We start from the raw sequence: 16,127 nt of genomic DNA on the forward strand, positions 1-16,127 counted from the left end.
TAAAAAAACACAACTAATATGTATTAATTATTAGTATGGGTGTAGACATATCGTCGCCGGTATGCCATAAACATGAATGTGTAAAAATTTAAATTTTGGGAAATCAAGTTTGAAAGTTTTTTTTTTTGCGCGACTTAGCTGCAATTGAAATTGTAAAATATTTACTTTCCGAATACGCATGGTATTCTGGGTTTTGGTATAACATAGAAAATCCAAAGATTTACCAAGTCAACCCAATAACTCAAAACTGATAAATTTGCACATTCATGCTTCTGGCATGAGGGTGACCATATGTAATTAAAAACTTTAAAGACGTGTTTCTCGGGTTTTCGGTTTTTTTAGTTATGACAGTATTGAAGTAAATAAATAAATAATATTCGAACGTTTGCCATAATATTTATTGGGTAATTAAAAAAAAAATTACTTAAAAAAGTTCTTAACTCTTCGATACTCTTCGGCATAGAGGTGGGTAACTCAACTCAGAGTTGAGTTATTGAGTTGGTTCCCATAAGTGAATCGGTAACTCAGACTCCCTGTCCGAAAAAAATGTAACTCAGTAACTCAGTTGATGCCCTAGGGCTCACATAATTCAATTGAATCATAGTGGCTCATATTTGTCCATATAACTCTCTCACTCCGCCACAGCGTTTAGCATGGCAAAGTTTTTTTTTAGTGTTTCTCGAAATATGTATGTATGTAAGATATATAAACATGTGCATATCAAATCAATTGCGTTTCCAACCATATCCACATTTTGAACTTCGGTACAATAGTTTTCGAAATATAAGATTTTGAAAATATTGAAAATCTCACCTTTACCCTCCCCCTAGCACCGCCCCTATTAATTTGCACAAACAAAAATTTACACCTTTCAAATCAGTAGGAGCTGGCCACGCCCACTTTAAAGTTTTGTTTTATCTCAACGGCCGCTATACCGCATTTATGCCTCAAAACGAGTCTACGATACGAATGAGTGTAACATACAAAGAGTCAAATAAGTTAGTTGAATGAGCTGACTCCTTAAAGTGAGTTGGAGTCATTGAGTCAACTCCTATAAATTTGCTGAGTAACCCACTCTTACTTCGGCATTCGCGATATTTACTTAGTACTTGTGAAAAAGTATCGAGTTCTCGATATTACTAAGTACTCATGAGAAGTATCGAAATTCTGTACTCGGTACTCCTATCGTTCTATCACTAATTATAGAAAACAGAAAAAATTCGACGGTCGAGCAGGAAACATTGGTATTTGGTTATTAATTTAAATCAGCATCTCTACAAAAATATTTTTATGCATATAAAGTCCATTAAATAAATACTCCGATAAAAATTTGGTGATTTTTTCGAGAAAAAACGCGATTTTTCATGGGGTTTAGTGCTCTTTCAAATGCAAAACTTTTTTTCGATACCTACTTGGATCGCAGAAAAAAATATCGAATACAAAAATACTTGGGAAATTAAGAAAATATCGAGTATGTACTTGGATATACTTGTATCGATTCATCGCTATAAAAAAGTCATCTTGCATATTGACATTTCTCTAGTACCGCTTTTCGTGGTGCTGTTTGTGGCATATTTTTTCTGGTTTTTGTGAAATTTTATAGAAATCTAACATTGAAAGTTACATGAAGTAATACGTCTGCACAAGTTGCTTTGAGTGTTTTCCAACAAACAAAATGATGTACGACGATGATGGTAAGTGATTGGATGTACAGATATATTTTCATTGGTACACCACTTGGCTGCTGCGTCGCCATTGGTCACAAACGTTTCACTATAAATTTCTCCTTATAGAAATGTATGAGGAAGAAAATGCGGAGGAAATCTCCCATGAGTTGTGGCAAGAGGCCTGTTGGATTGTTATTAACGCATATTTTGACGAAAAGGGTTTGGTGCGTCAGCAATTGGATAGTTTTGATGAATTTATTCAAATGTCTGTGCAGCGCATTGTAGAGGATTCACCCGCAATAGATTTGCAAGCTGAAGCACAGCACACCTCTGGTGAAATTGAAACACCCGTGAGTACTATATACGCATGGCTCATGCTATATACATATGTACATACGTACAATAAATGTTCGTACATTTGAATGAATATAATTTTTAACCAAGTTTTTCTTTCACAAAAAATAGCCTCGTTTTTTACTAAAATTCGAACAAATCTACTTATCCAAGCCCACACATTGGGAAAAGGATGGTTCTCCAAGTCCTATGATGCCTAATGAAGCACGTTTACGCAATCTCACATACTCTGCCCCACTGTATGTGGATATAACAAAAACAAAGATAGTTGAAGGTGCCGACCCAGTTGAAACACAACATCAGAAAACATTCATTGGAAAGATTCCTATTATGCTGCGTTCGACATATTGTCTGCTATCTCAGCTCACAGATCGTGATTTGACAGAGTTGAATGAATGCCCATTAGATCCAGGCGGCTACTTTATCATTAACGGCTCCGAAAAAGTGTTAATTGCTCAGGAAAAAATGGCAACCAATACTGTTTATGTATTCAGCATGAAGGATGGTAAATACGCATTCAAATCTGAAATTCGTTCTTGTCTTGAGCACAGCTCCAGACCAACGTCAACGTTGTGGGTAAATATGATGGCACGTGGCTCACAAAACATAAAAAAATCAGCAATCGGTCAGCGCATAATCGCTATATTACCGTACATAAAGCAAGAAATTCCAATCATGATTGTGTTTCGAGCATTGGGTTTCGTAGCTGATCGTGATATTTTGGAGCATATAATATACGATTTTGACGATCCTGAAATGATGGAAATGGTGAAACCGTCACTTGACGAAGCTTTCGTCGTGCAAGAGCAAAACGTGGCACTTAATTTTATTGGTTCGCGGGGTGCACGACCAGGTGTAACGAAAGACAAACGTATTAAGTATGCGAAAGAAATTTTACAAAAGGAAATGCTGCCCCACGTAGGAGTTTCCGATTTCTGTGAAACTAAAAAAAGCATACTTTTTGGGCTATATGGTGCATCGTCTGCTATTAGCTTCACTGGGTCGTCGAGAACTTGATGATCGCGATCACTATGGTGAGTAGATGAATAAATTGCTTACTAATTTCGTATATCAAATTTATATTATCCAGGTAATAAACGTTTGGACCTTGCTGGTCCCCTATTGGCCTTCCTATTCCGAGGCCTCTTTAAAAATCTCATGAAAGAAGTACGCATGTACACACAAAAATTTATTGATCGTGGAAAGGACTTCAACTTGGAATTGGCCATCAAAACCAATATCATCACCGATGGCTTACGGTACTCATTGGCTACTGGCAATTGGGGTGACCAGAAAAAGGCACATCAAGCTCGTGCTGGCGTTTCTCAGGTGTTGAATCGCCTAACATTCGCATCCACATTGTCACATTTAAGACGCGTGAATTCACCCATTGGTCGCGATGGTAAACTAGCCAAGCCGCGTCAGTTACACAATACATTATGGGGCATGTTGTGCCCTGCCGAAACACCCGAGGGAGCCGCTGTCGGCCTGGTAAAGAATTTGGCTCTTATGGCGTACATATCTGTGGGTTCCCAACCCTCTCCTATTCTAGAGTTCTTGGAAGAATGGTCTATGGAAAATCTCGAAGAAATTGCACCCTCAGCTATCGCCGATGCAACGAAAATTTTCGTCAACGGTTGCTGGGTCGGCATACATCGTGATCCAGAACAGTTAATGGCAACTCTTCGCAAATTGCGACGTCAGATGGATATTATTGTTTCTGAGGTATCAATGATTCGTGATATTCGCGATCGTGAAATAAGAATCTACACGGATGCTGGACGGATTTGTCGTCCGTTATTAATTGTGGAAAATGGTTCGCTGTTATTGAAGAAAACTCATGTCGACATGTTAAAGGAGCGTGATTACAATAACTACAGTTGGCAAGTTTTGGTTGCTTCGGGTGTAGTTGAGTATATTGATACCCTGGAAGAGGAAACTGTGATGATTGCTATGTCTCCCTACGATTTGAAGCAAGACAAAGATTATGCCTACTGTACGACCTACACGCACTGCGAAATTCACCCGGCCATGATTTTGGGTGTATGCGCATCTATTATTCCATTTCCTGATCACAACCAGAGTCCACGTAATACTTATCAAAGCGCTATGGGTATAATTGCTAATTATGTCACTATTTAATAAATATTATTACATAACGCCTTTTTGTCTTAACAGGTAAACAAGCCATGGGTGTTTACATTACCAATTTTCATGTTCGGATGGACACTTTGGCGCACGTACTCTATTATCCAATGAAGCCATTGGTCACCACGCGCTCCATGGAATATCTGCGTTTCAGAGAATTACCAGCTGGCATCAATTCAATAGTAGCTATTTTATGTTACACTGGTTACAACCAAGAAGATTCTGTCATCTTGAATGCTTCAGCTGTAGAGCGTGGATTCTTCCGCTCAGTTTTCTACCGTTCATATAAGGACTCTGAAAACAAGCGCATAGGTGACCAGGAAGAAAATTTCGAAAAACCCAATCGTCAGACTTGTCAAGGCATGCGTAATGCTCATTATGACAAGTTAGATGATGATGGTATTATCGCGCCAGGTATTCGTGTTTCAGGAGATGATGTCGTCATAGGCAAAACGATTACTTTGCCGGAAAATGACGATGAAGTAAACAAGTTTAAATGCTGCTTGACTATTTCATACTTTATACTCTTTTATTTTTCAGCTCGATGGCACTACAAAGCGCTTTACTAAAAGGGATGCGTCCACCTTCCTACGTAATTCCGAAACTGGTATTGTCGATCAGGTGATGTTAACACTTAATAGTGAGGGCTATAAGTTCTGTAAGATTCGTGTGCGTTCGGTGCGCATACCACAAATTGGTGATAAGTTTGCCTCACGTCACGGTCAAAAGGGTACTTGTGGTATCCAGTATCGTCAAGAAGACATGGCATTTACATGTGAGGGACTGGCACCCGATATTATTATTAACCCTCACGCTATTCCATCTCGTATGACAATTGGCCATTTAATCGAATGTCTACAAGGTATATACATATTTTATATACAATTGGTTAGGGGTTGTTGATTTTTTCGCACTATTTTATAGGCAAACTTGGTTCAAATAAGGGCGAAATAGGTGATGCTACACCTTTCAACGATGCTGTCAACGTACAAAAAATTTCCACTTTCCTACAAGAGTACGGCTATCATCTGCGTGGAAATGAAGTCATGTACAATGGTCATACTGGCCGTAAAATCAATGCCCAAGTATTTTTAGGACCTACTTATTACCAACGTCTTAAGCACATGGTGGACGACAAGATCCACTCTCGTGCCCGTGGTCCCGTACAGATTTTAGTACGTCAACCTATGGAGGGTAGGGCGCGTGATGGTGGTCTACGTTTCGGTGAGATGGAACGTGATTGTCAGATATCTCACGGTGCCGCACAATTTCTACGTGAGCGTCTTTTCGAAGTCTCCGATCCATATCGCGTACACGTTTGCAACTTCTGTGGACTTATCGCTATAGCTAATTTGCGCAATAATACGTTTGAGTGCAAAGGTTGCAAAAATAAAACACAAATATCACAGGTTCGTTTGCCCTACGCTGCCAAGCTGTTGTTCCAGGAGCTAATGTCGATGAACATCGCACCACGGCTGATGGTTGTCCAGTAGGCACGAAAGAAGAAAGCGTCAATCATTTCATATTTGTGTGCGTCAATAAATAGGCACTGTGCTAGTTTTAGTTCGCTCTTAACAATTTTATAGTACTACATCTATTAAATAAAGTAAATAAACCTTTAAATAGTTGTTGCAGATGCATTCCTAATATTAAGATTGTTTATACTTAAAAAAGTATATTTGATCGCGATACGGAGACCACATCAATCTGGGTGGCGAAGAACAGTTACAAAAATAAAATCATATTTTACTTAAATTGTTTTCGTGAATTTGGATGTAAGTAAAGTCGACTCTTATGTTAGTTGCAGCTTTTTGCCATAGTTTTAGTAGAATATCTGCCAAAAAAGCTACAACTAATTTTATAATCGACTTTACTTCGACTCTGAATATACCCCTATGTTTTTTGTCAGTACATCCATTATGATGTGAATTTGTTAAAAAACAAACGAGTACAGCTAGAAAGTGATTTGTTGCATTAGAAACAGTTTGGAATCCCACATCGCACAATATAAGAATCGCTGTAAAAATCAATTTTTTCGACTCCTTTTAACTTTCCTCGTCTCATTTGATAAAAAGACGAACGTAAATCTGTTTGTAGATCTTAGTATGAATAACAAGCGAAACTGCAAAATGTTAGGCAAGTATCGAAGTCCTAGTTTCGGGCTTAATCAAGGATAAGAAGATACATATTTGTAACTATTCATTTAGTTTTTTATTTACATATTTGGGGTTTTTTATATTTTAATTTGTTTCGCCCATGCAGGGTTAACGCAGTTCTAGCTGTGATAGCACTCAACATACACTTGAGCATTGTATCGCATACTGAACACACCCCACATCATTCATCTCAAAAGACAACAGCAGTCAGCTGCACCAAATGGAATAGTATTCTTCAATTTGTGCGAAAATATTCGATTTTGTTACGATTTTAGGCAGATTAAAGGGGGAAATGTGGTATTTATTAAAAGCTGGCACATTTTTGCTAGTTCTCAAAGTGATCGGCTTAAATCTCGTGCTCGGTAAGTTGTCTACGCCACGTCAAGTACAGACATTGGTATCATGCACTAGGCGGCGAAATTAGTACCCATTTTGACGTAAATTTGGTGGTCTAGACATCTAGCGAAAAATACATATCTTATTTTAACGTTATTTGTAAAGATTTAGGGATATTAATTGGTTGAATAGTGCATTTCTAACGGTTTGAGTTGGCAGCTGCAATAGATTGTTATCAGTGACTCACAAGTAATCGTTTATTTTCATTTCCTTTTTTTGCATACTTTGCACCACGCAACACTTGCCAGCCGCCGAAAGTCAGCGATTACACGACCTAATATATACTCCCATAAGTGGCGCCGGCTGCTTCAGGCGTCTCAATGGCACACATCAGACAGGCTGCTCATGTAAGTATCCGCCCACCTACATTTGTATGATTTCACCTGCAAGTTTTGAATCAACTTTCCTGATATTCTTTTCAACAGCGGGGCAATCTGGTTCCGTTGGTGCACTGCACCTCATACAAGTTGTAGAAGACTTTGAGTTCTTACTGCGTAACCCACCTGCGCCACCATATGCGCCTATGATACCACCTCATCTATTCACACGTCAAAATATGTTACGTTTGAAAAATGCAGGCCCACAAAATATATCTGTAGTTTTGCTCATCAACGAAGTCGATAAAATGACACAGTTTTCACATGAACTTACGTGTCCAAATCGGTACAGTGGCTTATTGCTGAACGGCAGCAAAGAAACTGCCACATGCGATACACGAAATGTGGAGAATTCATGGAATCCTTGGGGTACCGGACTACTTCATGAAGACTTTCCCTTTCCCATATATTACATAGCCGACGAAGAGGAGGTCTATAAACTGAAATCTTGCTTTGCCAAATTTAATAACTTTGATTATGATGGACATGCTACACGCAGCCTTTGCTCTGTGGAGGTCAAAACTTTTATGGTGGGAGCGGTTAGTTCGGAAGTGTGCATGCGCCGTTCGAATTTCATCAACAACCTATCGCGCACTGTATATTGCGATCCGTTGGAGGGCAATAATGTTTACGGTACCCTTTATCCGCGTAAATACTCAGAAAATACCGCAGCAGGGGAAAGTAGGGGAGTACGCAAAGTCGATCCAAATGAAAAGTTTATTGTAATCAGTTGCCGGATGGATACGACGTCAATGTTTGACGGCCTAGGTGAGTAATACATATTTGAATTCCCTAAGAACCCTAACACGCTTTAATATATCTTTTCTTAAAAAAAATATCATCCTGCAGGTCTCGGTGCCATGGATTCGCTAACAGGCTATGTTACGCTAATGAGTTTAGCTGCTACCTTAAAGCAGTACCTGCCCAGTAGCTATTCGGACTTAACCAAAAAAATCAACATACTTTTTCTCATATTCAATGGCGAATCGTATGACTACATCGGCTCGCAGCGCATCGTCTTTGATATGGAAAATTTAGATTTCCCTACACGATCGACACATACATCACCCATCTCGTTTGAGAATATTGATTTATTGATCGATATTGGGACATTAGATGATATGTCGACAATAAACGTGCATACATTAACTGCAACCGAAAGTGCGAAATCATTTGCCATGGTGTTGAATTCGCAGGGCCAAAAATTCAATACACAATTTGAGCTAAGTATAGGCAGCAATTTGCCGCCAACTTCAGCACAATCATTCTTACGCAAAAAGCCAGCGTTTCCTGCATTGATTTTAAACTCGAATCCCACGAACAGATACTATCACTCCATCTATGACAATGCGGCAAATTTAAACTTCACCTTTGGCAACTATACTGAACAGGACTATACTAAACTTATGTCAACAGAGGAAGCATTCAATTATTTCACTGCCGATTCGGTACAAATTAAGATACGTAACGTGTCCACGAGTATAGCCTTGACACTGACGCAAATGCTCTTAGGTCAAGAGTATACAGTCTCGCGATACGCAAGTCCCATATTAGTTGATGAACTGCTTCATTGTTTTCTACAATCAGCTGATTGTCGGCTATTCGACAACGCTTCGCCTGTAAATGGTCTTCCCGGGCTGCCAATTCCACCAACTCGGTGATTATATTTACAAAGATTATATATAAATCCATTTAATTAAACGTGTTTTTACTAACAAATAACTTGCAGCTATATCAGCGTTGCATCTAATACACAAGAAACCCCCGGTTGGACATATCGCCTATTTGGGTTACTGCTGTCTTCCGTAGAAGCTAATATTACCCGTGCAGATTGTGTACCATTACCACTGCTATGGATAAACGGCCAGAAAGATGAAGGCGAATGTCGACGCACGACACATAACTATAGCCACGCTCTAAGTCCAGCATTCTCAATCGATAGTAAGTTTGCATTTGTTTTAGCTGCGGTAACCTTAGTAGATTTCACTTGCATTTTTAATGTTTAATAAAATTTCTTTGTTAATTTGTTTTACGTGATTTCGTATCCCATAATAATAATAATTGTAATAATATCACTTTTTATTCTTCTTTAGATTATGACTGGAAATCTGGTGAATACTCAACCTGGACTGAGTCGACCTGGATGTCTTTCAGCGCTCGCATATTCTTACGGCCATCCAGAGTACATGAAATCGTCACACTCTCTATAGGCATTGTTGTGCTGATAATTTCCTTTTGTTTGGTTTACATCATTAGCAGTCGCTCAGATGTGCTTTTCGAAGGCGCAACGAGAAGTTCCGATGCGTAAGTAGTATTAGCCTTGTTTAGCGCGAATTGCAGCTCATATGGCACGTTTAAAGCGCATACTCATGCATACACATTTTGAAGTTTGTATTTATGTATGTACACATATCGTCGTTTAAAGTATAAAACCGCGTATCGTCATTCTGCAAAACCGCGTAACCGACATTTACTGTCGAAAATTGGATTTACTCACTCAAGCTCTTGGCTCAATCCTTATTCATTCCTTCTGAAATATACTAGTCACAAATGCAATTGCTTTATAAAAAAGAGAACTATTTTCAAATATGAGTGTTTTAACTCTAGAAAATAATTTATGCAACCTCACATATGCGGTTTTGCATATTGTTGATACGCGGTTTTGTACTTTAAACGGCGGTATGTATGTATATATGATGAAAATATTGTCGAAATTTGCAATCCCGATGAACTACATATAATTATGTTTTTGATTAACATACATATGAATGTTAATCGAAGAATCAAGCATTTGAATATTCGCCTAATGTTTTCAATATTCGACCATATTTTATTTCCGGGTTCCGTTATGTAATCATAATATGGATTTATGTTTAATATTAGCTAATTTAATATAATTATTTGCATGCATGTTGTAAAGATAGGCATGGAAAATTGTTTAAGCAGAAACATATCTATGTTTACTAAATCGTTGTCATCAAAACTGGCATGCATTGTATGTATACATATATTCATTAGTAAAAACTCGCAAACCATTATAAAAACTGATTATGTAAATCGAAAGATAATTTTTGTTGCCTTCTTCTAGGTTAACGGCTCCGACTGCTTGTTAATAATAATGCAAACAAAGCAATACCTTGTAAACATAAGTTAATGGACCGTCTCTCTAATTTAAATATTTATTATTGGACATGCCAAAACATGCAATATACACTCAACAAAGCGACAAAAAATGTATTCTCTACTCATCGACATGTTTGTGATCATCAAGTACACCAAAACATCTCCCACTGTCAGTCCCACTGCACTAGTATTCTGTCCGTTTTAACTAACTGTTAAAAACATGTCATCACAGAAGCACTCGTTAATTGGTAACATATTAAACGTACATACATATATGTATGTATACCATATTTGTATGCATATGCTCGATAAAAGCGATTGCATACAAAGACGAACACTCCTGTTGCCGTACGTATTACACTTAAAGACTGCTGCCAAGTTGTTACATTTTTATCAGAATAAAAACCACAATACCGTAAAATATGTAGGAAATAAAGTTAAAAAAAAAAATATTAATGGCAATAAATGCAAAAACTATGCTTTTGTAGTACACAATAGTGTATAGTCTTGAGATTAAGGGAGTTCCTTGAATTGTATACATAAGCCATTTAAAAGCGTATTTTACTATGTAATGTGGCATTGTATGCGTTGTGAACTAATTCTATTTTTAGTACAGGCGTTTCGAAGTAATATAAAATTAGATATTTATACTAAATTTATAAATTCCAATAACACGCACTTTGTGTATGTCAACTCATTGCAGACCAATCATTCAATATGTTTAGTAATTTCATTGTTTTTTAACATAAGCGCACTGATGCATACTAAAACACACTATAAAAGGCAAACTGATATTCCTTTTCATTACTAATTACAACTTTGTATTACTTAATGTTTCCAGATATTCGTATAGTGCACTATAGTTAATAATATGCGCGACCCAGCAAATCGCAGTACATACATATTGGCACATAAGTGTGCATTATTTTTTTAAATTAAAAATTATAAAGCCAATAAATTAAAGCGATATTCTTGTTAAGCCACGTTCAACTATTTACTAGGTATTTTCTCTTTTTAAAACCTAATTTGTAAATTTACGTATTTGGCCTTTTATTATTTACACTAAGTCGAAATTGTATAACATTACTTGTATATACATTTAAGACCAATAAATATTACTTATGTATGTATAGATGCTTTATTAATAATTTGATTTTATTTCAGGAAATGATCTAAAAATGCTAGTTGTATATTTTTATATTTTAACAATTTATTGATGGAATGTTAAGCTTCTTGTTTATATTACATCACAAATTTAGTTACGATCAGTTACAGCTTTGTATACGTACATACATGAATATTAAAAATATGCATATAGCAGATCTAAGCAATTTTGTTTAAATACTCTTAAGTTACAGGAACATGTACATATTTTAAACAAAAACATAGAATTTTCATCTTAATTGCGTTTCGGTTTTTGAGCAAGGAGCGCAAGTTGCGGACCAAACGACTGAGTCGTTTTTTAAAAAAAATTTTGTTGAAGATCTCCAATATTTATATAGCATTTAGCTGGCAAGCAAACCCTTGGCTTTTAGATTAACAATAGAGTCGGCTATGACCTTTGCAGACGACTTCAAATAACCGCCGCTGAGTAACATTACAATAGGTATGCGCTGTTCACGGCAGGTGGCAAAAACAAATTGATCACGCTCCATCACACCCTGTAAATCATAATTCATTCTTAATTGTAAAAGTAAAATGCAATTGACGCCACCATAAGTACCTCGGGCGTAATGGAGAGTAGGCCTAGTGGATCTCCTAAGAGGACATCTGTTCCAGCATTATAAACCAATAAATCGGGACGAAATTCATTCAAGGAATGTTTTAGAGACCTTTTACGAAAGGACAACAAAAAGAACAGAATTCAGATTATGTATCTGTACATTATATTACAATTACGGAAAATGAGAGCTCATGAATATGTACCTCTTCAATTTCCTCAGGTAAATTTCATCCGCGGTGCGCGGTCTCAACTCCACAGCACAACGTATGGCCAATTTGGCTTCATGATCACGCGGATATATAGACGCATTATACATGTCCAAAATGAAAACTTTATTATTATCGTGAAAATCACGTTCGTGTCCATTACCCTGATGTGCATCTAAATCGACAATCATAGCTGTCTCAACATCAGGCTCCTCTTCAAATGTTTTTGTGATTAACAAAGTAATATCGGCATATGGGCAGAAGCCACCGCCCTTATAGGCACAACAATGATGAAATCCACCACCCAAATTAATAGCCCAACCGTACCGCAGAGCCAAAGTTCCGGCTAATATAGAGCCAGCAGTTTGGAAGCGCATGGGACGTAAGTAGCCACGCTGCACAAATGTGTTAGGTACAAAAAGAAGCAAAGGGATTTCCGATATTTTAGCTGCATTCAGACTCCACTTGAGCGGAATGAAAGACAATTTAATAAATATCAACGTACGCATATAAAATATACTGATGTATTTTACCTTTAAACTACGTAAATATTGGCGTGTGTGTACTTTTTGTAGGTCTTCCTTTGTAATTTCTGTTGGTTCATAAAACTGACCGGGACAGAGTACTTCGCTGTGCAGTAGGCACTGGAAATGATCGCTTTTAATTTATTAATTTAAGCCAAACCTTACATACATAAGTACATACTTTCAAAACATGAGCCCCCTTAGCGGCATCGAAGGGATGCAGTTTTTCCATGCCACAAAAACGTACTCCATAACTGTTTGAGTAAACAATTGGAAGTTTAAGTGATTCATTTTCCTCTTCCGCATTTGGTTTCCGTTTCCCTTGTTGTTGCTCTGGTGTAACAACGTCTTCGCGCATTACCCATACCACTTCTTGTTGCTGCTCATGATGCACTTTCTCTGTAAAACGCTTCATTCTACGTCGCGTGCATGATTTTACGTAAATTGGATGCAAAAATAATTAAACAGAAACATCTGATCTGCCGCTGCAGCGGCACTGTTTCTAGCTTGACGGTTCAATGACGGAAGTCTGTAAAAGGGCAAACGTCAGAAGCGAAAATCGTGCAATGGCAGATTCGGTGCTTGCACACATTGAACACACCCCAAGTAACAGTACAGCTAATTCAAATATAAATTTCCGCTTCGGTCGCACTTCCTTTGAAGGAACTGTCAAATTATGTGCAAATTTTGTTAATTTACAAAAAAAATAGTTCATTACTTGTAAATTCGTGAATTTTTGTGCTTTTCTATATTCGAAAATATCAATTATTCCACTTTAACGTAAGTAGTCGATCGAACATTTAAATTAGATATGAGTGGTGGTTGCGTCACACGGAAGGTGAGGGGCATACAATTTGGTGTACTTTCGCCGGATGAAATCAGGCGGCTGTCTGTTACGGACGGTGGCATTACACGCGCAATTATCGTGGAGGATGGACGTCCTGCAATAGGTGGCTTAATGGATCCTCGTCAAGGCGTGGTTGACCGTGAATCGCGTTGCCTAACATGCGCCGGCAATATTGTCGACTGTCCCGGCCATTTTGGCCACATTGAATTGAGTTTACCAGTTTTTCATATTGGATTTATATTGAAAACTATAAAAATATTAAGCTGTGTGTGTTTCTCTTGCTCCAAGCTTTTGGTATCACCCTCTAATCCAAAGGTAAATTGCAAAAGTTTAGCATTTGCAATAACACGTGTACATATACATATTTTTATTTCATGTTCACACAGGTAAAGGAGGTGCTAAATTCTACCAAAGCACGTCCACGCATGCGTCTCAGTCTTATGCGTGAATTGTGCAAGACGAAGACGATTTGCGAGGGCGGCGAAAATATAGATATCGCCATTAGAGGCACAAACGAACGTAACCTTTCTGATCATGGGGGTTGTGGTCAGCATCAACCGCAAATCACACGAAAAAAGCTAGAATTGCACGCTACTTGGCATCACTTTGTGGAGCATCGTCAAGAGCCCCAAATTATTCTAACAGCAGAACGTGTGCTGGAAATTTTCCGTAATATCTCCGATGAAGATTGTGTATGTTTAGGTATGGATCCACAGCACTGCAGACCAGATTGGTTACTCATTTCGGTGCTGCCAGTGCCTCCTCTATCAGTTCGTCCATCTGTACAAATGTGTGGTAGCTCACGTTCACACGATGATATTACACACAAATTGGCGGATATAATCAAAGCCAATAATGAGCTGAGAAAATGCATTGAAACAGGCGCCGCAGACCACTTGATTCGGGAGTGTTCCTCTCTATTGCAGTTTCATGTGGTTACCCTTATAGACAATGAAATTCCTGGTTTACCACGTGCTCTGCAAAAATCTGGACGCCCATTGAAGAGTATTAAAGCTCGCTTGAAGGGGAAGGAAGGACGTATACGGGGCAATTTAATGGGCAAACGTGTAGATTTCTCTGCACGTACTGTAATCACGCCTGACCCAAACTTAAATATCGATCAGGTGGGTGTACCACGCTCTGTAGCGCAGAACCTGACATACCCTGAAGTGGTTACACCATTTAATATTGAGGTATGCTTAAAATTTAAATTATTTAGCGCTCTAAGTTGTTCATGTCGAACATGCTTCATATATTCCCAGCTAATGCAAACCCTTGTTCAGCGTGGTAATACACAATTCCCTGGCGCTAAATACATAATACGCAATAATGGCGATCGTATCGATTTGCGTTTTCATCCCAAACCCAGTGACCTACATCTTGAACTTGGCTACAAAGTAGAACGCCATTTACGGGACAATGATTTAGTGATTTTCAATCGTCAGCCCACATTACATAAAATGTCAATGATGGGTCATCGTGTCAAAGTTTTGCCTTGGTCCACATTTCGCATGAATCTCTCGTGCACCACTCCCTATAATGCCGACTTCGATGGCGATGAAATGAATTTACATGTACCACAGAGCATGGAAACACGCGCTGAAATTGAGAATCTTCATTTAACACCGCGACAAATAGTCACCCCTCAAACCAATAAGCCAGTAATGGGTATAGTACAGGATTGTTTGACTGGTGTGTGCAAGATGACGAAACGTGATGTTTTCATAACTCATGAGCAGCTAATGAATTTACTGATGCATATGCCGTGTTGGGATGGTGTAGTGCCAAAGCCATGCATTCTAAAACCAACAGTTCTTTGGTCGGGCAAACAACTTTTTTCGTTAATTATACCTGGAAATTTGAATATGATACGAACACACTCAACCCATCCGGATGAAGAAGATGAAAGCCAATATCGTTGGATCTCACCGGGTGATACAAAAGTATGTATTTATTATATGATTTTTTGGTAATATTTTCTGCAGATATAAGAATTTAAATACAGTAGTCGATATTTAAAGTTGATTGCGCCCTGAGCAAAAAAGATAAATCAAGCTGTCTTCTTAAAGAAAATAGTATTCTTATAATAAGAAATGCATACATAATTCCCAGCAAAGTAATTAAGATAGCTTTAAAAAGAAAAAAAATACGAGTACTTCCGACTAGAGATGGGCGCATGAGTGATTTTGGCTCACGTTCACGCACGCTCACGACGTCTAGTTTTTTAATACGCACGCTTTTTCACGCATTTCGTATAAATAGGCTTTTATCACACAAGTATTGTTACAAAATCTTGGCCAAACGTCTTGCATGTGAAGAGCGCGCTATTAATTTTTTTACAAATTTCAGATATACCTATCTTCAGCCAAACAATATAGTTTAAGTACAAAGATTTTTTCAATACGGGCAACTGTTTTTTAATTATTTTATTTTTCGAAAATTATCTATAGAAGCATGGTTAATTCTACGACCAAGACCCTAAAAATCCGATCTCCAAACTTTGCGCAAAATTAAAGAATATTCTACAAATTTTCACGAAAATATTACACTTTTTAGAAAAAAGTGAGTATGCACAAATATGTCAAAAATAGGTGGTAAGTTCTAGC

The 16,127-nt window shown here is 37.9% G+C and overlaps 4 protein-coding genes across 5 annotated transcripts; 3 read left to right on the forward strand and 1 right to left on the reverse strand.

Moving 5' to 3' along the window:
• The first annotated feature begins 1,519 nt into the window (after positions 1 to 1,519).
• LOC118737941 (DNA-directed RNA polymerase II subunit RPB2-like) lies at positions 1,520 to 5,805 on the forward strand. The gene is given in 8 exon segments (XM_036468770.1): positions 1,520 to 1,694; positions 1,794 to 2,017; positions 2,133 to 2,966; positions 2,968 to 3,055; positions 3,112 to 4,134; positions 4,200 to 4,651; positions 4,710 to 5,031; positions 5,094 to 5,805. Coding segments are annotated over 8 exon segments (3,531 nt in total). The 5' UTR covers positions 1,520 to 1,675; the 3' UTR covers positions 5,663 to 5,805.
• A 683-nt stretch (positions 5,806 to 6,488) lies between these two features.
• On the forward strand, positions 6,489 to 11,414 carry LOC118737944 (nicastrin-like). 2 transcript variants are annotated; one of them, XM_036468773.1, is made up of 7 exons: positions 6,489 to 6,687; positions 6,970 to 7,068; positions 7,147 to 7,866; positions 7,948 to 8,755; positions 8,828 to 9,039; positions 9,192 to 9,402; positions 11,063 to 11,414. In XM_036468773.1, the coding sequence occupies exons 1-7, from the start codon at positions 6,618 to 6,620 to the stop codon at positions 11,082 to 11,084; spliced, it is 2,142 nt and encodes a 713-aa protein (XP_036324666.1). In that variant the 5' UTR covers positions 6,489 to 6,617; the 3' UTR covers positions 11,085 to 11,414. The 2 variants fall into 2 exon arrangements, with proteins under 2 accessions (XP_036324666.1, XP_036324665.1); XM_036468772.1 differs by lacking the exon at positions 11,063 to 11,414 and adding an exon at positions 10,187 to 10,435.
• A 276-nt stretch (positions 11,415 to 11,690) lies between these two features.
• Positions 11,691 to 13,199, reverse strand: LOC118737947 (histone deacetylase 11-like). Its single transcript, XM_036468776.1, has 5 exons — positions 12,856 to 13,199; positions 12,684 to 12,794; positions 12,148 to 12,614; positions 11,945 to 12,053; positions 11,691 to 11,882 (listed from the first exon to the last, which is right to left on the reverse strand). The coding sequence occupies exons 1-5, from the start codon at positions 13,087 to 13,089 to the stop codon at positions 11,727 to 11,729; spliced, it is 1,077 nt and encodes a 358-aa protein (XP_036324669.1). The 5' UTR covers positions 13,090 to 13,199; the 3' UTR covers positions 11,691 to 11,726.
• A 286-nt stretch (positions 13,200 to 13,485) lies between these two features.
• LOC118738286 (DNA-directed RNA polymerase II subunit RPB1-like) lies at positions 13,486 to 15,512 on the forward strand. The gene is made up of 4 exons (XM_036469210.1): positions 13,486 to 13,836; positions 13,908 to 14,714; positions 14,784 to 15,464; positions 15,507 to 15,512. Exons 1-4 carry the CDS (start codon positions 13,486 to 13,488, stop codon positions 15,510 to 15,512), a joined length of 1,845 nt encoding a protein of 614 aa, XP_036325103.1.
• The last annotated feature ends 615 nt before the right edge of the window (positions 15,513 to 16,127 follow it).

Source organism: Rhagoletis pomonella, unplaced genomic scaffold (genome assembly GCF_013731165.1).
Source record: "Rhagoletis pomonella isolate Grant_MI unplaced genomic scaffold, Rhpom_1.0 Rhpom_scaffold_00004, whole genome shotgun sequence".
Classification (NCBI taxonomy): Eukaryota; Metazoa; Arthropoda; class Insecta; order Diptera; family Tephritidae; genus Rhagoletis; species Rhagoletis pomonella.